At 34.8% G+C, this 25,625-nt stretch overlaps 1 protein-coding gene across 1 annotated transcript in view; it reads left to right on the top strand.

Annotated features, from left to right (window-relative positions):
- The first annotated feature begins 10,819 nt into the window (after positions 1 to 10,819).
- GFRAL (GDNF family receptor alpha like) overlaps positions 10,820 to 25,625 on the top strand; it is a 54,350-nt gene continuing 39,544 nt past the window's right edge. Inside the window, exons 1-3 of the mRNA XM_053603584.1 lie at positions 10,820 to 10,875; positions 15,444 to 15,578; positions 17,212 to 17,370. Of these exons, the coding sequence (XP_053459559.1) occupies positions 10,830 to 10,875; positions 15,444 to 15,578; positions 17,212 to 17,370 (340 nt within the window). The 5' untranslated portion in view covers positions 10,820 to 10,829. The remainder of the gene's footprint in view (positions 10,876 to 15,443; positions 15,579 to 17,211; positions 17,371 to 25,625) is intronic.

The following is a 25,625-nucleotide window of genomic DNA, read 5'->3' as shown; positions in this document are numbered from 1 at the left end:
CCATTTTTTCTAGGCTGTCTAATTTGTTTGCCTATAAATATTTATGGTCCTTTGCATTTGTATGTTATCAGTTGTAATGTCTCCTTTTTAATTTCTGATTTTGTTTGAATTGTGCCTCTTTTTTTCTTAGTCAAGGGTTAGAAAATTTTCTTTTCCAAGCAACAACTCTTAGACTTACTGAAATTTTGCATTATTTTTCTAGTTTCTATTGAATTTATTCTTCTATTTCATTCTGATTTCTAATTCATTTATTTCTTTTCTTAAATATTATCCCCCTTCTCCTAACCTTTGGATTATTATTCTTACAAGTTTTCTAAGGGTTAGAAGTATGTTGCTTTTTTTCTGAGTTATTTCTCTCTTTGTCTTTTTTTTTGTTCAGATAAAGGCAACTAATGCTATGAATTTCCATTTTACAATTGCTTTGGCTGCTAGATCCCAAATATTTTGTTATGCTATGCTTCCATTTTCATTTGTCTCAAGATATTTTTTAATCTTTCTTTTTTTTTTTTTTTTTGTTGCAGTTTGGCTGGGGCTGGGTTTGAACCCGCCACCCTCGGCATATGGGGCCGGCGCCCTACTCACTGAGCCACAGGCACCGCCCCTAATCTTTCTTTTAAATTCTTCTTGACCCTATATTTATTCTAGTTGTTCTGAAGCATATTGTTTAATTTCCATATATTTCTAATTTTCCTTGATTCCTCTTATTATTGGTTTCTCATTTCATACAATCATACCAGAAAAGATAATTGATGTGATGCTCTCTTCCTAAAAATGTTAATGCTTTTTTTTTTTTCCTTTTTGGTGCCCTTGTCTATTGTCTACCTTGAAGACCCTTCCATGTGCACTTTAGAAGAACGTGTATATTGTTGTTGTTGGATGGCATATTCTGTTAGGTCCATTTTAACTAAAGTATATAGTTCAAGTCTAGTGTTTACTTATTGTGTTTCTGTGCAAATGATCTGCTTATTGTTGAAAGTGGGGTATTAAAATCTCTTGCTAATATAAATTTTCCATCTATGTCTCCATTAAGATCTCTTAATGTTTATATATTTAAGTGATCCAATGTTAAGTGCATATATAGTTACAATTGTTAGACCCTCTGGATGAATTGATATTCTTATTCCAATAATAAGATCCAAAGGGAGTGGGATGAGAAGGAGGAATAAAAGTGCAGAGTTTGTACATGTCATAAATATTGTTGCATCTTTTTATAATATGTGTCACTTAAATAATTATTGCAGCTGCAGTTGTTTTTAATACTTTTACTTTCATCTTTTACTAGAAATAAAATTTATTTTATCCAATGTCATTGCAGGATTAGAATCTACTGTAGATGACAGTAGATTTGACAATGTCCTTACTTTAACTGATGAGTTTTATACTCTCTTGTGTATTCATGTGACTAATTTGCATCCTCTTCCTTCCAGTTTTAATCAGTCCCTTTAACATCTCTTGTAAGGCAACTTCATAGGTAATAAACTCTCACTCAATTTTGCTTTGTCCGAGAAAGTCTTTGTCATCCCTTCATTTTTCAAAAGATGAAGTTAGGTATAGTATTCTTCATTGGCATTTTTTTTTTCATTCAAAATTTTGAATATATCATCCCACTCCCTTCGGATCTTCCAGTTTTCTGTGGAGAAATCTGCTGATAGTCTTATGGGGGTTTCCTGCACATGACTATTTTCTTTCCCATGCTGCTTTCCACTTTTGACAATTTGACTATAATGAGCCTCAGTGTAGGTCTCTGGATTCATTTTATTCAGTCTCCTTTGGAATTCTTGGATCTGGCTTTCTATTCCCACTTCCCCCTCCCAGCCCAAGATTAGAAAGTTGTTTTTTATTTATCATTATTTCTTTGAATATGTTTTTTGTTTTTTTAATTTATTTTTTATTTTTTTATTAGATCATAACTGTGTACATTACTGAATTTATGGGGTACAATGTGCTGATTTTATATACCATTTGGAATGTTTACATCAAACTGGTTAACATATCATTCACCTCACTTATTTAATTGTTGTGTTTATCATACTGAGTGGAGTAAAACTGAAAATATTTCCACTCAGATCAGGTACCAAGCAAGGATGCCCATTGTCTCCACTGCTGTTTAACATTGTAATGGAAGTCTTAGCCATCTCAATCAGACAAGAGAAGGTGATCAAGGGTATCCAAATAGGGTCAGAGGAGATCAAATTCTCACTCTTTGCTGATGATATGATCTGATACCTGAATATGTTTTTTGCTCCTTTTTTCTCTCCTTGTCCTGTTGTATGACTAAAGTATGTACATTATTTGGCTAGACGATGTCACAGAAATCTCTAAAGCTATCTTTAATATTTTTTATGCTTTTTTTCTTTTGCACGAGTTCCAGTGACCTGTCTTTGAGTTCACAGATCCTTTCTTATGCTTAATCTAGTCTGCTGGTGTAACATCATTGATTTTTTCAGTTCCATTATAGTCTTCTTCAGCTCTACGATTTCTGTTTGGCACTTGTATATTCTATCTTTTGGTTTGAAGTTATTATTTTTGGTCCTGCATTGCCCTCTGGACCTCAGTGAGCATCATTATGACCATTATTTTTTAATTCCCTGATAGGTTGAGTGAATTACATATCTCCAATTATCTTGAGTCAGTTTCTGTAGATTTATTTTGTTCAAATATATACATATGTATATACACACATATGTAAAATTTATTTATTTTTCTTGATTCTCTGTCTCCCTTTGCTGGTCTCTGTTCATTAGACAAGACAATGTCCTCTCCCCATTTTGTCAGATGAGACTTGTCTAGGAGAAAAATCTCACTAATCTATTCAGCCAGAGATTGTAAGGTGTCTCTTAAATCTTGTGCTTGTCCAGACTTCTGAAACTATTTTTGGTGACCCCCCAGAGATTGGGATGTGTCACATACTATCAGTGCACTGTGATTAGCAAAATAGCTGGATGTAGCTAGAAAGGTTGAGATGTTGGATATGTGGTCCATTTCCTTATACCCTCATGTTGAAGCAAAGCACAGAAGTTATTCTCTCTGCACTAAGCTTGGAGAGGCTCACTGGCAAAAGCCTGTAGTCATATTTGGACTTCAACCTCTGATCTTGGAGAGATAGCTGTTGAAAGTTGGTGTTTCTCAGAGCTAGGTCAGTAAGAATACAGTCTCTTTGGTGGGAGTTACAGAGGTTGTGGCACTCAACGTGTAAACAAACTTCTTCCAGGAAGAAAAGATTGACCTGGGTTTATCACTAGGGTGAACCAGAGGAAAGGCTCAGGATGTGCCAAGTTCCTGTTCAGGCTGCCTGAGGTCTACTGTTTGTCTGCCTTGTAAACTCCCCGATGAAAGTTAATTAGAGGCCAGGCTATAAGTAGCCACTGGAAGAGTGTATAGTAAATCCTTTCTGGAGAGAAAATGGGAGCTATGCATTCCAGTTCCTTTTCTCACAGCTCCCAGAGGATCATACCCCTGGAAGTAGCTGTGCCCCTGTTTAAAATCACTTCTTTGTTCTGCGATCTAGGGAGGTTCACGCGTGCCTAGTTTCATCTGCTCCCAGAACTAGGAGGTTTGGGATGCAGTCTCTCAGGTAGATTCTGTAAAAGTCTGGATATTTGATGAGAAGACAGACACTATCCTAGGGAAATGTGTAGCCCTTGTGTTACTGCTGGTGCAAAATGAAGAGAAAGCTCAGGAAGCATTGAGCTGCTGCTCAGCTGCCGGAGGCCTAAGGTTTGACTGCCCCTCAACACCCCACAGCATATTACTTATAAACCAGGCTGTCAGCCATGGGGAAAGTGTGCTATAAACCCCTTCCAGGGAGAAACAGAAGTAGCCTTTTGAGGCCCTTCTCTGCACTAATCCGAGGGGATGAAGTCCATGAAAGTGCTTGCATACCCAAATAAAACTACTACTATTTCCTGTGGTTTACAGAGACCTAATCTTCTCTGCTGCCAATTTTGTGAACTGAGAGCCAAACCACAGAGCACCTTAGAGTTACAGCAATATATATAAGATCCAGCCTTCCCGTACATAGGGCAACCTGGGTGTTAGAAACTCCTTTGGTTAAGTGGGGGAGTTCATGTCTGAATGTGCTGCAGCTTTTCCTACCCATTCAAAATGGATGTTTTCTTCATTAGTTAGTGGGTAAGAGGACCTCAACCGGTTTCTGACTTTCTCTGAGAGAGAATTAGTCCTCTCTAAGAGTGAATAAATGCTCATTTGGGTTTGGTGTGTTTGGGTTCGGATCACAGTAGCCTCCTACTCTACCATGTTGCTGATGATACTCTAAGTAAAACCATATAAAGAAAATACACCAATTGGTAAACAGTAGGTATTTCTGGGTGACTTAAATATGAATACTTTCATGTGTTGTTTTTGAATGCTATATATAAGTACAAAAACTTTTACAATGAGATAGTTACTGTGAAAAAAAGACAGAGGGAATTTTAACATATAAAACTGTTTCTAGTAGACTTAGCACCATATTAAAAATCCTTGTATGTTACTACCATACATCTCCTCGATAGGATGACCAGAGCCTTTCTACAATGCTTCACCAGAAGAACTGGCCTTACCAAATTTCCCAGTCTGAAATTCATCTACCTTCCCCATTCAGCCATCTCTCTGAAAGATAGTGTACGCAGTGTGGCCAAGCACATCAAGGCTACTATATTCCATATTAAAGGAAGAAAATATATTACATTTGAATATAAACATATTAAGCTTTGAGGTGATCTGGTAAGAAGTGATTCCTCCTCCAGTTAGTAATAACTTTGTGGGCTCAGCAGGTACATAACATCTTTGCATAGTAATAATAAGAATGTGCAATAGATTTTAATATTAATGGAAAGGCAAAGAATGGATGAGGAATTAAGATAAGAATATTTAAAGGAATTAAGAATGCTTTTTAACAGTTAGTCTCAATTATGGTCATAGAGGAGTCACAAAATTTTTGAAAATTGGACCCCCTCCAGAAGTGCCAGAACCATCTCAAAGCCAGATATAGAACTGCTGTTTTTAGATAGAAATATTGTTTTCTTTATACAAAAAAAAAACCTTCCATGGCATATATTTATGGCAGGTTAGGGACATGATTTGACCATTATAATTAGCTCAATTATAAATCGTGTTCTTCTACAAAAGTTTTTAAATTGACTATGATAAAGCAAAAGTTACTGGTAATTCAGTGGAGTTACAATGTTTTTTAAGAATTTGAAAGAAAGATTATCTAATGAAACTTTAAGTATAAAGCCAACAAAACACACCCTGGAGGGATGTTTACTTTTAGCTGAAAGAGGGTGGCAGAATCTCAGGCCAACTGGGTTGATGTGACTGAGTATATTAATTTATCCAAAGAAAGCTAGAATAGGACATATAGCCCATAATCATGAAGAATGCTGTTATATATACAGATTATATAGAATTAATTATGGAACCAATCCCTCTTAATTTAAATTCTTTTTCACTCACCCTTTTCCCTGTTGGTATGCCTACATGAAGATAATATACTGCCTAGAAATTATATTTCTTCTTGTAAATAAATAACCTGGAAATGATATTAATATTCCCATTTCTATGATTTTTTTTCAATATTAGCAAAGTTATGAAAGATTCATCTATTCATCATCTTCTATTTGATTGAGAGACAGACCTTTTACAACAATAGTCCCCCCAAATGATGTTATAATTGGGAGCAGTTTTGATGCTCTTAGAAATAGCCACCCCATCTTGTCAACATGGACCAACATGTTGTTTAATTCTATTTTCTAACTTTTTCAGTGGATACTGTTATAATGTATATAGAGCACTGAATTACCAGGTGAGTGTCTTGATAAATGGTGAAAACCTACACCAGTCACACCAACAAAAATTCTAATACAACTCTTTTGGAAGGAAGTATGGAGAATCCTCAAAGAACTCAAACTAGACCTCCCATTTGACCCTGCAATCCCAATTACTGGGCATCTACCCAGAAGAAAAAAAAATCATTTTATCACAAGGACATTTGCAGTAGGCTCTTTACTGCAGCTCAATTTGCAATTGCTAAATTGTGGAAACAACCTAAATGCCCACCAATCCAGGAATGAATTAACAAGCTGTGGTACATGTATACTATGGAATACTATTAAGCCACTACAAAAGATGGAGACTTTACCTCTTTTGTATTAACCTGGAAAGAGTTGAAATACATTCTTCTTTGTAAAGCATCACAAGAATGGAGAAACAAGAATCCAAATGTAAAAAAAGAATCCAAATGTACTCAATTCTGATATGAGGACAATTGATGATCTCTGTCTTGCCCGCCTGCAGCTTCTCAGCTTCTCCCAATGCTGGCTGCCTAGCCCCACGAATAATCACCACCCATCAGTTTGCTAGTCAGGCGGTTCGTGGGGAGGTTAATTATAACAGCATATTGGCGTAGTTATTTCTTTTCTGGTGAAGACCTCTAGTGAAAAAGGTAAGGAGGAAAAGGGTAGAGCAGAGAGAGTGAAAGAAGGAGAGGGGTGGGGGGGTCACGGTGTGTGACACACCTCTTGGAGGTGGGTCACAATTATATGAAGGACTTTAACTAACAAATGCAATCAGATCAGTGTAACCTGGTACTCTACCCTCAATGAATCCTCAACAATTGAAAAAAGAAAAAAAAAAGACTAATCCCAGGTGCATTTTTTCCTCCAATTCCTTTCCCATTTCAAATGGTCTCCAGATCTTAGAAATTTTAAATTCTTAAATATCTTAGATCTCCAATCTTCTCTCCGTTTTCACTAATTCTTAGTTTAGGTCTTACCATGTTTCCCCTAAACTATTGACATTGCCTCATAACTGGTCCAAACCATCTTCCATAGCACTGCCAAACAACTTAATGCCAAGCAACTCATACCAGATAAATACATTCTGTCCAATTTTCAAACCTCAACTCGAAGGCTTACTGTTGAAACTTGCCAATAGCCTTTCTGTTCTCTGTTGGGTAAACGCTCGTCTCCTCTGTATGGCATAAAAGGCCACTCAACATCTAGTTGTTTATCTTTCCCTCCTCAATCACTGTAAAGCTCAGTAATATTAATCCATCTCAAGTCCTCAGAACACCCCTCTGTCTTGCCCACCTGCAGCTTCTCAGCTTCTCCCAATGCTGGCTGCCTAGCCCCACGAATAATCACCACCCATCAGTTTGCTAGTCAGGCTGTTCGTGGTTAGGTTAATTACAACAGCATATTGGCGTAGTTATTTCTTTTCTGGTGAAGACCTCTAGTGAAAAACAATCTTAAATTTCTCCAAAAATTATTGCATGACGTCTTTATTACTCAGAGCCTTAGGACCTTGTTTACAGGTCTAATAGCCAAGCAACTCATACCAGATAAATATATTCTGTCCATTGGTGTCAATTTTAGATTGACTCTCAATTTAAGACTGATCAGACTTTATTTCTCTCCTCCAGAAAAGAGAACATTACAAAAATTGTTAAGTAGATAAATACATAGTAAAGGGGCAACGGAAGTGTGGTTAGCAGGAAGTCCCATGTCATTAAACACAAGGTTTAAACAACTTTATGTTCCCAAAAGAAATGTCCTCTTGTATATTGTAGACTCTTTCCCACTGATAAGAGTTTTGTCAACATTTCTTCTTTCTTTCCTTTTTTTTATATGTAATTTTATCTGTATCCTGGTTCCTTGATTCCTGAAACTAGTGATCATGCCTCATTTTTTCAGTCTTGGATACAAAAACTTTTAGTAAATATTTAACTTCTTTTGCCCAGGTGTGAGTTCTGGTGCATTTCATTTAGCTGTCATGAGAATAATTCTTTATTAGACAAAAAAATTAAGCAATGAAATGCTGCTAGGGAATTTTGAATAGGAATTCTGAAGCCTTCGGATGCCTCAGGGGTAACTGTGGATGGTGAAGGAAAAGCCCAGTAAACCCGGTTTGGGGACTCTCACTTAAATTTCTACTAGAGAAGCTTCACTTTGTAATGTTACACTTATTTATTTATAACATTTTCTTTGAAGCATAGGATACATTTTAAATCAGGCACACATTGCCATCAGAAACTATTGGAAGTGATGATTATACCATCCACTCTCACCTCTAAAATGTTCTGATTCCATAGCAGTTTCATTTAAATAAACAAGAGCATTGTTTCCATTGAGATTACATTAGATTTTATTAATCTGAGGTGTCTCTAAATTTGCTTGGAGCAAAATTGTGTTCTCTTTTTACTAAAATTAATGAAATTCAGTACTTCCTGTGCTATCGTTGTCATCAGTAGAAATTACAGATATTTTTATATGATGACAATGCATTTGTGAAAGGCATCTGAAATTAGTATCGGTGATCATTACGACACTGAAATTACAGTATTTTTTAGACCCATTTAGACCTTGATATGTACTCCCTTAATAAATAAATGCATGTATAACTTTATCACAAATTTATTTTAAAAATGTTTTTGTAACTGTATTTTAATATAATTAATTTCCTTCCTAATGTTTTTAAAAAATATGCCTTTAAAATACTATTCTGAGGAGGGGTCTGTAGAGAACGGGACTAATGGCATAGTGACTGTGCATTTGACAGTAACACAGCTGATAATTAATATTCCGCGTGGCATAAGTAGCTATATAAGGTGCTTTCTGCACCTGTAAGCCATAGAACTCAGCCGTTGCACCTGTTTGGCAAAGATTATCACCATTCACACTGTGTCTTACATACAGATTCCATGTATCTCTGCAGGCTAGAAAGTCACATTATATAATCTCCCTTGAATATAAAACTCTCTTCTGTTACTGTTTTTCTTTGTTTTATAAGTGTAGTTTGATGTAATTGCCCTATTTAAACTCAGAATTTGCATGCTTTACTGAACACGTTTTTGCTGGCCCAAGATCTGCTTCTTCTAATACTGTGATTTTCCTTGGCAATGCACCATCAGGTCCTATGCTGTGAACAGGGATGACTACACCTATAACCTTCATCTATCTTGCTGGACATGAGATCAGTTCCCCTTGGCAAGATAAATGGGCCCTTAACACAGCTAGAATTGATGCGAGGTAAATTATAGGAGATAATTATAGGAGGTAAAGAGCTACCCGTCCCTCTCTCATTTCTAAGAAAGATACTTGCCAAGCTCTTGCTAAAACATCTTCCAACCAAAAGAAAAGACTGCCCAGGAATGAAGCTGATGAAGAGGAAAGTAGCTAAGAGAAGCAAGGAAGAAAGCAACTCAAACCCTTGGCAAACATCCTTCTGAAGAAATGATTTATAACAGGACTGAAATTAATTCTTCCCCTGTACTTTTCAACTGCGGGAGTTACCAACTTCTGTCTCACGTAAGTCATTTTAAGTTGGCTTATATCGGAAAGAACAATTATCTTGGTAGGGGTTATACAACAAATTGAGTAATTAATGTCTTAAAAAGATAAAACTAATTTTGTGATATAATTCTTTTGTTAAATAATAATTAGGTCAATGGGTACAATGTGACCATTTATTGATCTTTGTGTTATAATTGCTTGGGTATACTTCATATTATAGCAATTGCTTGGGTATACTTCATATTATAGCAATTGCTTGGGTATACTTCATATTATAGCAAAGGTGGAAACAATAAACCTATTTCAGAGGGGAGTGATTAATTTCTGATGTTATTTTTCTAGATCTATGAAAAATAAAATAGTGTCAAAATTTTGGTTTTTTGGACTCCAGAGTCTTTGACTTTTCTATTATGTATTCTGAGAACCTCTGTAAGTTGACCACCTAGGGGACTGTTACAACAGATGGAGGTGGTCAATGTAAGCGACTAGGCCTACTGTTCTGAAACATACACGTGGTGCATGTCCAGTCAAGGAAAATCAGGTCAACTTAAAGAAGTGGTCAATGAAAGGAGGTGGTCCGCTCTGGAGGTTCTATTGTATATTATAACTTCAATACTAGTGTAAAATAAACATCAATAATACGTAATCCAAACTCTGAATGAGTAACTGTGCACCAATTCTCCTCTTTCCTATTCCTATCATTTTGAAATTTTTTTGCAAAAGCATCATTTTATGTTTCCTAAGCATCCTTTATAGAACTGTCTCAGGGTGATTTAAAAATAGAAGCTTCATGATACCCCAAGGAAGATGATATGCTATAGGTTTAGAAGAGGAAAGCATAATCAAAGTAAGACATGAGTAAAATAACGCTAGGGGAAAATAATCGTCGCATGATGAACACACAAGTTTGTGATGGTTACCTTGCCAGTGAAACAGAGAATTTGGAAGCTGTATCTGGATGGTGTGAGGAACCCTAGATGAAGTGGCACAATTTTTAAGCATATTAGGGTTTGGGGAACATGTGATAGGACATTCCTTATTCAGGAAGAGAAGGTATACCCATCTAATTCTTGTGAAACTTGGATTTCCCATACATTTTCCTGGGCTGCTATCCCCTTTCTTATTTTTCTTGTCTTCAAATTACATGTTATTGCTTTAATGATGCTATTAATGGAGTGGAAAGTGAGCACAGGCAAGTGTCTTTGAAAATCTTGGGAAGTATTACACAGGTTGAAGGGAAAATAAAACTTTTTCATGAATGTGCAGAATAGGTAACATTTCCCTTAGTATTTGGCTTGTAGTCTTTCTGAGAAGCATCGTGTCCTACATCCAAGATCAATCCATTCAGGACAATAACTGATTTTTAATATAATTAGGAAAGTTCACAGCTCGGTAAAGACTGGTGAGGAAATGATGACATAGGAGGCTGACTTGAACTGGTAATGCTCTCGGGAAGCTATAGCAGAAGCTGAGCCTTATTCTGGACAGCTTCTCTTAAGACGGTGGTTGGAGTAAACACATCTGCCTTTCTTCCAGATGAACAGCCCCAAGTTATCGAAAATGATACTGCTCATTTTGCTGGGTAAGTGAACTGTGTTTCTGGTTTATCTGAATTTAATACAATACCAATTCTTTGTAAATCAAATGCCATATAATTTAACTTAAGTAATAGGGTATTGTAATATAAAGTGCCAATTACAATACAAATTTACACTTAAATATGGTCTATTACTCTTGCAAAACGCACACTCACTTTCACTTATTTCTAACTTGATAGAAAATACATACTATGATAATTGAATTATTTTCTCAGATTCCTTCTGTTTTAGTATATAAAGTAATCCAATGTCTCTAAGTTGTTTTTTTTAGGATTTATGAAATTCACCTAGGGGCTAGAACTTTTTAGAATTAAATTTCCAGAACACATTTACAAGTTATATGATAACATATTTCAAATTATTATCTATTGTATCTGTTTTTCTTTGAAATTAAATAAAAATAATATTAATTGAAAGTATCTGATTTCCCTAAAGTGTTAATATTTACTAAGTCAGAGTCATTTATTAGACTACTACAGCAACATCATAGCAAATGCCTCACATTTTGAGCAATTTTTTGAACTAAAGATAGATTTATTTCTCTCATATTGGATACTATAAAGTCATTCTAAATGCTGATGAAAAAATTCATTTGCATCTAACATAGAATTCATGAAAATCTAATTGCTGGATGTGTGATAGGAGAAACTTTTATACCTTCTTCAAGATTTGGTAAAATTTATAACTTGAATTCAGTAAAAGGGGCAGTTGTGATTGTAGCTCAACATTAACAATAAAACCAAGGTATTTTCTGTTTAAGCTAATATGCATTGATGAATAAGGGCATAACTCTAGGCAAGAAAAAAAGATTATTTTAAATCGTGTTGAACATAAAAGAAGAGTCAAAATAAATTAAGTAAAATAATGAAGTGAAAACGAAAGGAATCCTTTATGTGGTTTCTATTTTTCTTTGGTTTAAATATCATAATTGTTCTTCAGTGTTCCAAAATTTTCCTTACTATATTTATTTCTAAAATATTTTTCACATTTTTGAATTGCTTGAATAAATATTTTTACATCTATTTTTGTTATAAAGAGAAATCTAGAGACTTTTATTTTTGTAGATCAGGCAGAGAAATGACGCAGAATACATAAATTTATTACAACCTCCAGTCTCTAGCTGGAAAGTCTATGGCCTTTTGCTTCAATCTTTTAATTCCTACTTAACCTTGACAACAAATTGCATGGAGGGAAATCATTTCTAACATTATAAGGACCAAAACTGTACTGTGGGACAGTCTGTAGTAACATTGGCCATATGTATTCTTCAAAATATTTGCTCATTATCATCTGAATAGATCTTGTAATGAGAGACATTTCTGTTGCCAAAGAAATATGAAAAAGAGTGAAATTTTATAAGCCAGAACTTTTAATTGACTAATGAGCCTCAGAAATCTTTAGGAAGGTCATATAAGGTGTAGCATTCTTCACCTTGTTAATTTAAGAATACAACCTGTTTTTTTTTTACAACCCATAGTCCCAGCCACTCAGGAGCTGAGGCAAGAGGCTCAATTGAGCCTAAGAGTTTGAAGTTGCTGTGACCTACAACACCCCAGCGCTCTACCCAGGGCAACAGACTGAGAATTTGTCAAGAAAGAAAGAAAGAAAGAAAGAAAGAAAGAAAGGAAGGAAGGAAGGAAGGAAGGAAGGAAGGAAGGAAGGAAGGAAGGAAGGAAGGAAGGAAGGAAGGAAGGAAGGAAGGAAGGAAGGAAGGAAGGAAGGAAGGAAGGAAGGAAGGAAGGAAGGAAGGAAGGAAGGAAGGAAGGAAGGAAGGAAGGAAGGAAGGAAGGAAGGAAGGAAGGAAGGAAGGAAGGAAGGAAGGAAGGAAGGAAGGAAGGAAGGAAGGAAGGAAGGAAGGAAGGAAGGAAGGAAGGAAGGAAGGAAGGAAGGAAGGAAGGAAGGAAGGAAGGAAGGAAGGAAGGAAGGAAGGAAGGAAGGAAGGAAGGAAGGAAGGAAGGAAGGAAGGAAGGAAGGAAGGAAGGAAGGAAGGAAGGAAGGAAGGAAGGAAGGAAAGAAATAGGACCTATTTTTCACTGAGCATTTCAGAAGAAAATTTGAAAAAGTCCTACGTTGATTTTAGAGTCACAGATCACAGTCAGAAATAAATAAGGCAAATTTTGGAAAGGTAAAGTTATAATTTTTGTTCTTTCTCAGTTGATTCAATATTTTGTCTGAGTGAAAGGTATAGAAAATGATGTAAAACTAATCAATCGAGTCGATTACTCAATCAAAAATAGAAAAATTGAAAGGAAGTGAAACATATATAGAAAAGATATATAGATTTCATAAATAATCACTTTGAGTTACCAGTGATATTTTGATGGTACCTCCTGGAAACCATCACTTACAAGTTTTTGAGACAGCTTTTTATAAAATATAATGAGCGCTGGCAAATGAAATGCCCGTTTCCTATAAAGTGAGTTTATGACACGAAATCCCTTATTTGGGGATCTTTAGTAAACTAATTTTGACCAAGCTACTTTGGGCCAGGATAGAAAGAGCACTCCTTTACTTTCTCTGGACCTGCCAAATTAGAAGCACAGGAGCTTGGCTAAGTGAAGTTTTCCACGAACACATGAAGAAACAGAAAGGTGATATGTCAGTTTTCACTCCAGCCCTCAATAGAAAAATGTGATCAAGCCACTCCCAGGGGCCTAATCTCCAAATGCAGTGACCCAGCAAGAGGTACACATGGTCCTATCAGTTGTCTTGAATTTTCTTTAGTAGATGAGGTTTGGAGAGAGGTAAGATAAAATAAAAGATTTCAAGACTGTCCTTGAAGCCCATAACCACATTGTCATAGGTGATTCACAACTAACATCATCTTTTAAAGAATTCAAATGACTTGGCTGTGATTAAGACATAGCTTGAGGTCTCTTGATGATAGATCATATAACTGTTTCTAAAACTCAGTTGTGATTCTTACATTTTTAATTAATTGATTAAGCTAATGTCAGTTTGCAGAATCAATTTGACTAATCTATAACATGTTAAATTACCATTGTTCATTTGTTTATTGTTTTTAGAAAACTTTCTGGATCATTTCCCTTCCAGCAAAAATAATTTGTAAATATCTGAAAGATGTTATTTTATTTCTATATTATCAGTTACTTATATATCACTCATCTATAAACAACTAATATATTTGGTATTATAAGTCAACTTACATTTCTTGAATACCTATAATGCATCATTGTATTTGACAATGGAAATTCACTTATAAATTACCTCTAATGCCTGCCTAGTAAGTAAAGCCCTAAAACTCAGTGGTCAATCTGAGTACATGAATGCACAGACTACAGAATAGTAAATAGCATACTTTGAGAATCCCGAAGTTCTATATAAACAGATGAGGAATGTCAAATTCCATCTGGGTATGGAAAAAGAGGATACAGAATTCATGGAAACTTTCCTTAAAATAGGGAATGATTGTGTGGAGCATTTAAAAAATAAGAAATGTTATTAAGAAGAAAAAAATAGAGAGAGAGCAGTTACCAGGGACAAGACAGTAAATGCTCAGAGGTGTTAGACAGCTCGGAATGGGAAACTAAATGTTTGAGAACTTCTAGACGCACATGGGGAGGAATACGACAGCCACGTTTGAGAAGGCACCTATAAACAGAGAAATGGCAGACCAGAATTGTGCTTCAGGTAGATTGGGAGGTGCAAAAACTCTATCTGAATAAAATTAGGACTAGGATTCAAACTGGAGGCAAATTGACCAACTAGTCCAATGTGCCAAGTGAAAGAATGAACTTTGCAAGGATGGCAATATAGGAGAGAAGTAGAGCCTGAAAAAGGAGTCTACCATGAATCCAAGGTTTCTAGTTTGACGAAGTAGAATGGTCCACCAGGGAGCAATGATGATGAAAACACTGTTGAAGATATTAATAGTCGTGAAGTACGTCTGGAGCATCCAGGTAGAGATGTTATTATCTATCTATGTTATTATATATCTTCTTTGTTATTGCTAATTGTTATTATGTAGCTATGACTAGGGCACTAGAAATTTAAGGATTGAATTATACATTTACAAATCATCAGGACAGAACCTACGTTAAATTCTTTACAAGAGGAGTAAGAGAGGATTTGGGGAAGATTCTGACCATAGCTAGAAAATACCCAGAGGATAAATATCAAGAGAAATAGTAGGATGAGTTGCCAAAGGAAAGAGAGTTTCCACAACAGAAACAGGCCCCATGTTAAAAGTAGGTGAGTTAAAAATTTAAAACTATTAAATACGACATTAGGATGTCATTAATGACATTTTTAAAGAGCAGTTTCAATAGAACAATAGTCATGAAAATAAATTGTAAATCGAGGAATGAATGAGCAGCGAGAAAACATGAAAGCAAATGTGAACTATTCATTTAGGAATCTTGTATAGGAGAACTATAGTTCTATAACTGGGGGGAGGTTATTCCAGACTTACAGTAATTTTATCACATTTTATTTTCTTTAATTGTGTTCTTTATTACTAATAACTTAAACTTGGGGAAAATGGCTGCCAAACTATAACATGGCAAAAACATTGTTTCTGTTGCTTTTCAAGCTATGGGGCTGAGCTTGGAAGATGAATACACTTCCCAAAACAAGGACTGCACAGATTTAAGAGAGCAATGTCTAAATGATACAAATGGATGTAAGCACGCGTGGGAAGTGATGGAAAATGCCTGCAATGATTCTGGTAAAATTAATTGCTGTGTGTCTTATATTTCAACTGAGGCAAGAAAAAGTGATATAATACATGTGTTTTTAACTTTTCCTACATGTCAAACATTTGTGGGAGGATCACGAAGCAAAAATGTGAAGATTAGAGAGTGACTTGTATATGCTTAAAAAGAAAAAAGGTTGTGCTGAATATTCAAGAAACTGGATAAATTTTGAATAAAACACCAGACATGTAGTAGGAATCCATTCACTAAAATAGGTCGCAATAACCTGTTTACCCAGCTGGATGTTCTTCTAAATAATGCCATCATGAAACTGTTCAAAAAATACTATTTTAATGTAACAAGTTGTATCATCTTATATTATAAATATGATAATACTCTAAATAATCTTATAAACTTTCTGGGATATTCAGTAAGAGAAATCCAAATGGGAAAATAAAAAAAAAAAAATTCTATAATTCACTCTGTTTCTCCATCCATTCCATGGAGGGTAAATTCTGTGCAGCTCATGGCTCTTGTCTCTCTTCATGTGATTCCTTTAATTCCCAACATATGTAAGGTGGAGTCTGTTGGGTCAAGAGGGAGAAATCTATAGGCCTAACAATGCCAATGTACATAACCTCCACCAGCAGGGCTCCTCCGTGACGTGACCCCAGCGAATTGCACAGGACGTGGAGGAAGCAGAGAAAGTCCGTCCCCTTCTCTACCCTGCGGAAGTACATGGGAGACTCAGATTCACTCTCCCTGCAAAGTTAGAGCTAGCTAATCCAACATTCATATTATTGCTCAGGAAAAGGAATTCCAAAGATATAATTTCTCCAACTAACAAAATAATTTTAAGATGAGGATAAAGGATGAATATTTATTTGTTTTTGATGCTGAAACCTCTTACTATGTTTTATAAGCCGATTTACAATGTATTGTTAAATATTACATTTAGTGTGTTGTGAATTATAATATACTTGTGAATTTCAGTATACAGATAACAAAACATTTGCAGTAAATTGCAATAATATTTGCATAATGATTCCATGTATGAAGCTGAAATATAAATATTCTTAAATGCACAAATGAAACAAACTCAAGTAGTTTTCTTCAGAATAGTAAAGAAAATGTTAAATGGCTTTTAAAATTAAAGCAGAAAGTAAAATATTGGTAATTACGACAGACACATTCATTTAATATTTTTTGAGTTCTTTATCAACCACTTAATTTTTCATAAATTTAGAGCCACCTGTACATCTCTTATTACAACCCTAGAATGGAGTGTAAAATAAACATCAGATTAAGACAAAATAGCTAATAAAACAAATAAGCAGATAAAATAGCTAAATTTAGAGAGCATCCTGGTTACTTTGTGTAAAGGCAGATTTAATTATTACGGATGAGAAAAATTTGGCATTCTAGGTAGATACAAAGATATTTTTAAAACACAGAAAATTTTATTCTGCTTTAGGAAGTAGTCTATGGAAAAAATACAGTAAAGTAGATGTTTTGCTTAAAATGTCACTTATATGGATATCCTGCAGCAATCCCAGGTAGTGTTACTATACTAATGAATTGCTCAGGTAAAGCATTTTGAAAAGGAGAAGGGCTCAAAATTATAATCAGATTAATATGAGGAGTGTTAATAGATTTGATTATAAAATCCAGGTGACCCCTGTAAGATGAAGAATTCATCACACTGTAATGTGGGTATCCGGTTCTTCGTGAAAAGCAATTTCCAATTTAAAGAGTGTCTCTGCACTGATGACCTCCGCTGTACCGTGAACAAACTGCTTGGGAAGAAATGCATCAATGAGTCAGGTAATGCTTTGTTATAAGAAATATTTACAACTATCAAAAAGAGAATTATAATTTTAAAATTACTCAGATATATGTAATGCAATTAATACTTTTTAGAGGTTAAGTTAATCCTCCATGTGACTTGGGAGTACAGAAAGTTCATAACATATTTTTTTTTTACTTTCTAACCACCAAGTTTAAGCTTCATTTGAGTCATTAGAATTACAAATTCACACCTCCAATACATATAGCTGAGAGGCTTACTTTCGTTTTGCACGATACCTAGGTTATAGAAGACAAAAAAGATATAATCTCTGTTGTTCAGGAAAAGTGAGTCTTCTAGGAGAGACCAAATGCAACTAATTTCTTAGCATTATGCTTACCTTTGCATAGGGACATTTAATCTGGATAACGCTGAAAAATGGTAGCAATCCAATTAGTCAACATGTACCTTTGAGAATACCCAGACTTTTGAAAAGATGTGGGACCAAATAGTCCTGAAGTGGACAATTTTCAGATTCTCAATGTTCCCATCTGCTCCCTGAAAAGTGAGCAATAGGGAATGCACTTGTTACCATTGAGTTCTCATCTTTTCTTTCACAATCAACCTTCTCCCACCTACAAATGGTAGATTTAGGCCTGGCAGAATGACTGGTGCCTATAATACCAGCACTCTTGGAGGCCGAGGTGGGTGGATTGCCTGAGTTCAGGAGTTTGACACCAGCCTGAGCAAGAACAAGACCCCATCTCCAAAAATAGAAGGGCGTTGTGGCAGGTGCCTGTACTCCCAGCTACTCAGAAGCATGAGACAGGAGAATCACTTGAGTGCAAGAGTTTGAGGTTACTATGAGCTATGATGCCATGGCACTCTACCAAGGGTGACAAAGTAAGACTCTGTCTCAGAAAATAAAATAATAAAATAAAATAAAAAAACATAAAATGTAGATTTACTCATCTACATTAGCGGGTCCTATTGTCCAATCATTCATCGTGGGCTCATGGAACATTTTTCTGTTCCATTGTTTTGTCTTTTCCAAAATTTCAATAAATCGAATTACGTAGCATGCAGCTTTTTGAGTCCAATTTCTTTTAACATAAATAGATTTTATATTCATCAATTTTTCATGTATAAGTTTGTTCTTTTTGCTTGATAAGTAGTATTAAATCATATGGGTATACCAGAAATTGGTTATCCATTCATCATTGAAAATAATTCGTGTTATTTCTAGAGTTTTAGAGATTACTTTTAAAAGCATCTATAAATATTCACATACATAATTAACACAGACATATGTTTTTATTTCTTTTGGGTATGATATTGTGGGGTCATACGATATGTGCATGTTTAACTTTATAAAAATTACCAAACTGTAATTTATATTTAATAAAACCATCGATGTCTAAAAATTCCATTTGTTTTACATTCTCAGCAGCACTTCATCTTTTTTTTTTTTTTTTACCATTTTGATGTGTGTGAATATATATACACATATATTTTACATTTTAATTTCCAATCGATTATGGCTAGCATATAGAAATATAATTGAGGTTTTCGTAAGGCCCTCATATCTTGGGCTTGCTAAACTCAACTTTTAGTTCTAGTATGTTTTGTAGAATTTACAAGACATTTCACATAGATAGCTTTGTCTTCTATTTGTCCTTTTCCAATCTGAAGACCTCATTTCTTTTTCTTGCTCTATTATCCTGACTTGGACTTCCAGTATAATGCTAAATAGAATTGTTGAAAGTGGACATCTTGCCTCCTTACCTACTTGAGGGAAAAAAAAATTCAGTTTTTAACCATAAAGAGCCTATAGTATGTTCTATGCTGGTTCTCTTTATCAGGATGGGGAAATTTCTTTCTATTTCTGGATCACTTCTTTTTTTTTAAATCAGGAATAGATAAATGATGATTTTTGCAATTTTTTTTGTCTCTATTTCCATTACCTCAAACATTTTCTTTGTGTTGACAACATGTTAATTCTTCTATTTTGAAATATATGATAAATTGTTAACTATCGTCTCCCTGCTGTGTTATCAAATATTAAACTTAGATTTTCCACCTAACTATATACTTCGACCCATTAACCAACTCCTCTTTATCCCACCCTCCATGACCCTTCCTGGCATGATCATGTTTTTAAATTTACTTTTCATGTGGTCAATTTCATTACAATTTTGAATGTTGATCCAGTTCTACATTTCAAAGCTAAATCTTGCTCAATCACAATATATTATTCTTATGACATGTCGCTGGATTAAAATTGCTCATATTTTGTTGATGGATCTATGTTCTTGCAGAATATTGGCATGTTCTTTTTCTTTATAATGGATTTAGTTTTGTTATCGGGGTAATGCTGGCCCTTCTAATTAATTGGGAAGTATTTTCTTCTTTTTAATACTCTTGAATGAGATATAAATAATTGATATTGTTTCTTCCTTAAATGTTTGATTTAATTAGTTAGTGACTGATTTAATAAATGGCACCAAAAAGTGAAGTATATTTGTACAGGTCCAAAAAAGTATGTAAAAACTATATGCTGAAATTAATTAATAGAGGTTTTCTTAAGTGATTTATTTAATAGCTGGGTCAGAATCCATTAGAAGGAATGAAAATATAAATTCAATGTGTTTATAATTATATTAAGACTATTTGAGTTATCGGTTTCTTTGAGGGTGAAGTTTGGTAATTTATATCTTCCATTTATTGAATTAATGTGGGATTTTTATTTTTAAAGTTTTCATTTTACTCTTTTAATTTTGTTTCCATATTGAACCAAAGCTACTCTTAGTATTCTCTAATTTCCCTTTTATAGTGTCTATAGAAGCTGTAGTGACGGCCTTACTTTTATTCAGAGGCTGGTAATTTTTGCTGTCTCCTTCTTGCTTTCTTTTACTTTCTCTTTCTCAATTTTGCTCTTAATTGTTTCTTTTTGTGCTTGTTTCACTGGACTTTAAGGTGCTCCCAATTTTCTAGCTGCTTAAAATGAAAGTGTGGATCACTCCTTTGAGATCTTTTTTCCTCATATAAGCATTTAATACAAGGAATTTCCTTCTAAGTACTGGTTTAGATACATTCATAAATTTTGATATATTTTTATCTTATTTTGTATTCGACTCAAAATATTTTCTTCTTTCCCTTATAGCTTCTTCCTTGACCCATGGTTTATTTAGAAGGTTGTGGTTTTATTTCTGAATATCTGGGATTTCTGGGATATCTTTGCTTTTGATTTCTAGTTTAATTCCAATGTCATCAAAAAAAATTTGTATGATCTTGACTCTTAATTAAAACTCATACACACAAAGTGAGATCACAGAGAAAAGATAATGACGGGATTTTAGGATGAATTGGATTCATTGAAGAGATTAAACAAAATGGGTATTGTCAACATAGGAAATTGAATGAAAAGTAGTACATTTGAGGAGCAACAAATCCTTTGTTATGCTGAATTGTAGGCTGAGAAGTGTTAAATTACATAGGAAAGAAACTAGATGTTTATAAAAAAGGAGGAAAGCTGAACTTACATATCTTTCTAAGGAGATTAGACTTCTACTGTTGTTATGAGGAGCTATTAATATTTTAAACAGAGGAATGCAGAAACAGCTTTTGAAAAGATAACACTGGAGTAATGCAGAGGACGGAATGGAGGGGAGAGAAAGACACAGGCCAGGGATATCAATTAAGAAGTCATCAAAGTAATTTGGGAGAGAGGTGATGCATCCTAAACCAACACATTTGTCCTGACGGTTACAAGCAGAAGCCAGATTTAAGATGTATTTATGAATTATAATCAATGAGAATTGGTGACCAGATGGATATGAGGAGAATGAACTGTATTAAACATGATTTCCAGTTTGGCTTGGGACAACAGTATCACTGTAAACTGAGACAAAAAATAAAGAAAAAAGTACAGGGTTGAGGACGAAGTGGTGAGTTGTATTGTGGAAACATGGCATCTGAGGCATGCTTTATAACATTCTGGTTATAAAGACTGGGTTTGGGCTTTTTTTTTTTTTTTCAGTTTCCCATGATAAAAAAATAATCGTTAAATAAATTAAAAACAAACAAAACCCAGAAAAGAAAACTAAACAAAAAAGGCATGCCTCTTCAAGCTAGATTTCAGAAGCAGGGATTTTTGAGTTGAAGACAGAAATTTATTATAGAGATACAGCTTTAGGAGTCAAGGCTCACAAAGAGATAAAAACATAAAGGAGAGTGAGATTGGACAGGGAAAGATATAAAGTGAAAGGAAAAGGATTTTCAGAACAATTTTATGATCTGGTTGGGAAAAAGGCATGAAGAAGTTTCTGAAAATAAGAGAAGAAACTACAGAAAGACTTTTTTAAGCCAATACATAGAGGACATGAAGAAAATACTCAATAATTATAAATGCCGAGAAATGAAATAAGATAGCACCTAATAGTGACATCAGTGTACTAATTTATATGGCTTTACTAGCTTTACATTTACGTAGGCTGGAATATGTTAAAATGCTTATTAAAATATTCACTGAGCTTTTATTAAGATGGTAAGATATTTCTATTTCAATGGCCTTTTTTTTTCTTTTCTTTTTTTTTGCAGTTTTTGGCCAGGGATGGGTTTGAACCCACCACCTCTGGCATATGGGGCCAGCGCCCTACTCCCTACTCCTCTGAGCTACAGGCGCCACCCTAAATGGCCATTTTTAATCATAACAAGTTCAAACAAAATATTTTAGCCAGTAATTATATACAAATTTAGATTAGTTAAATTGAAATCTGTTCACACACTAAAACCATTTTTCCACGATAGAAATTTAGTAAATGCTACTATATGGAAATATCAACCAGCCAGGCATATGAAAAACCTATAACCAATGGAAGTTTCTTTTGGACAAGATCTAAAGAAGATCTAAAGGACCTCACAGTTAGGCTTCACCTAACCTTGTCATTATGTTCACAAAAACATTTATCTGATTGCTCATGGCTCATGCGCAGGAGTGAGGAAGAAAATGATCATTGAATTTTTACCCTTAATTGTATTTCAACTACAGCATCCTCCACAAACCCTTTGACATCACTCCAAGCACACATGATCTCAGTCTCCTTTGAAGTTTCAAAACAATCTCTGCAAATATAGACATACCCTTTTCTATTTTTGAGAAAATCAGTTTTGGCATTTCATTTTTTTGTTTGTTTTAACATGGTAAAGCACAAAAACATGATGCCTGACATTATGGTAAATAAATGGTAAATAAATTGACATTTATCAATGGTAAATAAATATATAATATAAATAAGTTAAATTCATTAAACATATTTTGAGCATCTAAGTAATGTGTCCATCCATAAACTATTAAATTAATATTTAGAAGTTATATAATCATTAGCAAATATAAAGATCGTCATCAAAATATCAAGAAGACAAAAGTAAACGATGAAGACAAAATATCTCTGAAGGTAATTAAACATTAAGACTATGTGGTTACATAAACTATAAATTTTCAATGTTTTGTCTCTCACCTTTAAAAATCAAGGTCATTTGTAACAGCTCTCAAAGTAATTTTTCAATTCTTTTGTAGATAATATGTCTATACTTTAAAAGCATATTAAAATGTCATAAATAAATGAATTTAAATTTCGTTCATTTATTTTTTTACTTTCTTTATAGAAGAATCAACACTGTCCTCAGATTTGGCTTCACAATCAAATATCACCCAATGGTTCCATCACCAAGATACATCATTAAGAGCTGACAAAAAGAATGACTGTGCCATAGCAGCACGTGTCTGCCAGGAATCTGAACATTGCATTCTGTTGTATGAGAATTTTAAGAAAACCTGTGGAAAAGAAGTGGACCAGTGCAAGACTCCTGTTGGAGGCCAATTGTGTGCAGCATTAAGAGAAAGTCTGAAGGAAACGATTTTGGGGAAATGTCAGTGCAGCCACCCTTCAGAAGGAGAGTGCATTCAAATTTGGGAAAGTTTGTTTAATAACATCTGTGTACAGGATGCTCAAAGGAATCAAGTTCCAGACTTCCAAGAAGACTATGAAGATGGATTCAAGCAGATCACTGTTTCAGGTTGGGATTAACAAACCAAGTACGTGGTGTCTTGGACTGGATTGGTAGTGGGGGGAGATGGTATCAGATTCTGGATATATTTTTATATTCATGGATTGTTAAGAGGTAAAATGGAAGAGGTCCATAGACTGACCTCTAAGATACTTCAACATTTCCTGATGAGGGAGAAGAAGAGGAAGCAGCAAGGAAAGAATCTGCTAGAGGTAGCGTGAAACAGGAAAGTACGAAGAAAGTGTTTCAAGTAGAAGTGAAAGTTGAAGAGGGTCAACTGATTTCGTGGAGGAATTAAGGGTTAGCTACTGCGTTTGATGGTGTGGAGGTTAGAGACAACCCTGATAACAACAGTTTCTGGGAAGTGCCAAGCACAATGGCAGGATTTGCAGTGGAATTTGGAGAGCACATAAAAAAAAGAACAGGAAAGAACTTGGAGTCAGAAAATACGGACAGCACTGTGAACAATTATTGCTGTAGAGGGGAAAGAAATGGGGCAATGGCTAGAGAAAGAAATGGGGGTAAAGAGAAGAATAATTTTTTTTTTTTAAGATGGAAAACTTTAGGACTGTATGCTGATGAAAGTAATTTAGATAGAATGCTAAACATTGATCATGCAGGGATTAAATGGTATAATATTCCTCCAATATTCTTTCAAATGTGTTTATTGAATGATATTGTTGGAAATATTTAAAACACAGATAAAAGGACAAGATTTAGCCTCTGCCCTCATGGATCTTCCATGCCATTTTCTCAGCATTGCCCTCCAGCTTAAAGGAGTTCTCATTTGAGGGCTCTCATCTAAAATATAAATTGAGATTATGGTAGGAGAATGATGAAGGAAGTGGTAAAACTTGAGGCTTAAGGTAAATGCATAATGTCATGTGATACCTGAAATTGTGGATATTAGAAGAAAAATTGAGGGTCATTATTGTTTTGATTTAGTTCGCATGATTGTGTGATTTTTGTATGAGAAAACTCAACAGTATACATGTGTGAGGAGAAAAACCACACAGTAAAATTTCATAGGGTTGCAGTTTTCCCAAGGAAGTGGGGGGAACGGGCGGGGGGGCAAAAGAAGGGAATAACAATGACAGAAAACTATTCATGCGTTAGAATATGTGAAGTAGGCTGGTCATTGTGTTCAGGAGTTAATTTGAAGAGGTGGAAAAATACAATGATGAAAGAATATGAACTTTTTAGGAGAGGATAAGATAATTTATATGTGCAATTGTCAAAGAAGTTCAAGACAACATCAGGTCTAGAAATTGATCATAGGTGTGGCCGAGGTGACTATCAGAGGGCTGTGGTTATCAAATGTGAAATACAATACGGATGGTAGGTGCGTATTTCCCTGAGGCATAGCACTAATCCTACACAATGATAAGACAGGAGGTGGAGGAGGATATTGAAATAGTACCAAAGGCAGTGATGAGTATTGGTGAAAAACTCTGAGGAAGGCACAACCAGATAGCATGAAATTCAGAGAAGTGTTGCATAAGGGTGAATAATTAACATTTTGAAAGCTGCAAAGCTGACAAGGTCGACATAAACAGCTCTATTGCTACCACGGTGTGTTCTATATGTGAAATGCATGAAAGCTATAACCCAGCTACAACTTAACAATAGGGGGAAGTGGGAAAGGGGGGGGGGTGGGTAGAGGGAGGGGAATCGGTGGGATCACACCTGTGGTGCATATTACAGGGGTATTTGCGAAACTTGGTAAATGTAGAATGTAAATGTTTTGGCACAGTAACTGAGATAACGCCGGAAAGGCTATGTTAACCACTGTGATAAAAATGTGTCAAATGGTTTATGAAAAAAAAAATAAATAAAAAATATATGTGAAATGAACACCATCCACTAGCAGGCTCTATAGGGAAACGGATTGGAGAAAAGCCAGGCTTGCAAAATACAAATTATAAAATTTAAATCAAAATATTTACATAAATTTAATTTGAGATACTATCATGTTAAGAGAGAGAATCTAATATGAGATGTTAATATATGTATGAGGGAATGTTGTGTATTTTTTGGTGGATTTGTGTGTGGTTTTATAATTCAGATGTAAGTCTGGTTGGTGACTACTACTATTTATTTCAACATGTTACCCTTCAGCCAGCTCCTCTTTAGCAATTAAGCTACTGTTTAAAATATCCTCTGGGAAATGTGTGTGTGTATATTAACTTATTTAGATATTAAATGCTAATTTTATGTGAAATTA

Source organism: Nycticebus coucang, chromosome 9 (genome assembly GCF_027406575.1).
Source record: "Nycticebus coucang isolate mNycCou1 chromosome 9, mNycCou1.pri, whole genome shotgun sequence".
Taxonomy (NCBI): domain Eukaryota; kingdom Metazoa; phylum Chordata; class Mammalia; order Primates; family Lorisidae; genus Nycticebus; species Nycticebus coucang.
Note: the sequence above shows the minus strand (reverse complement) of the source record. Positions and strands in the feature narration are given on the sequence as shown.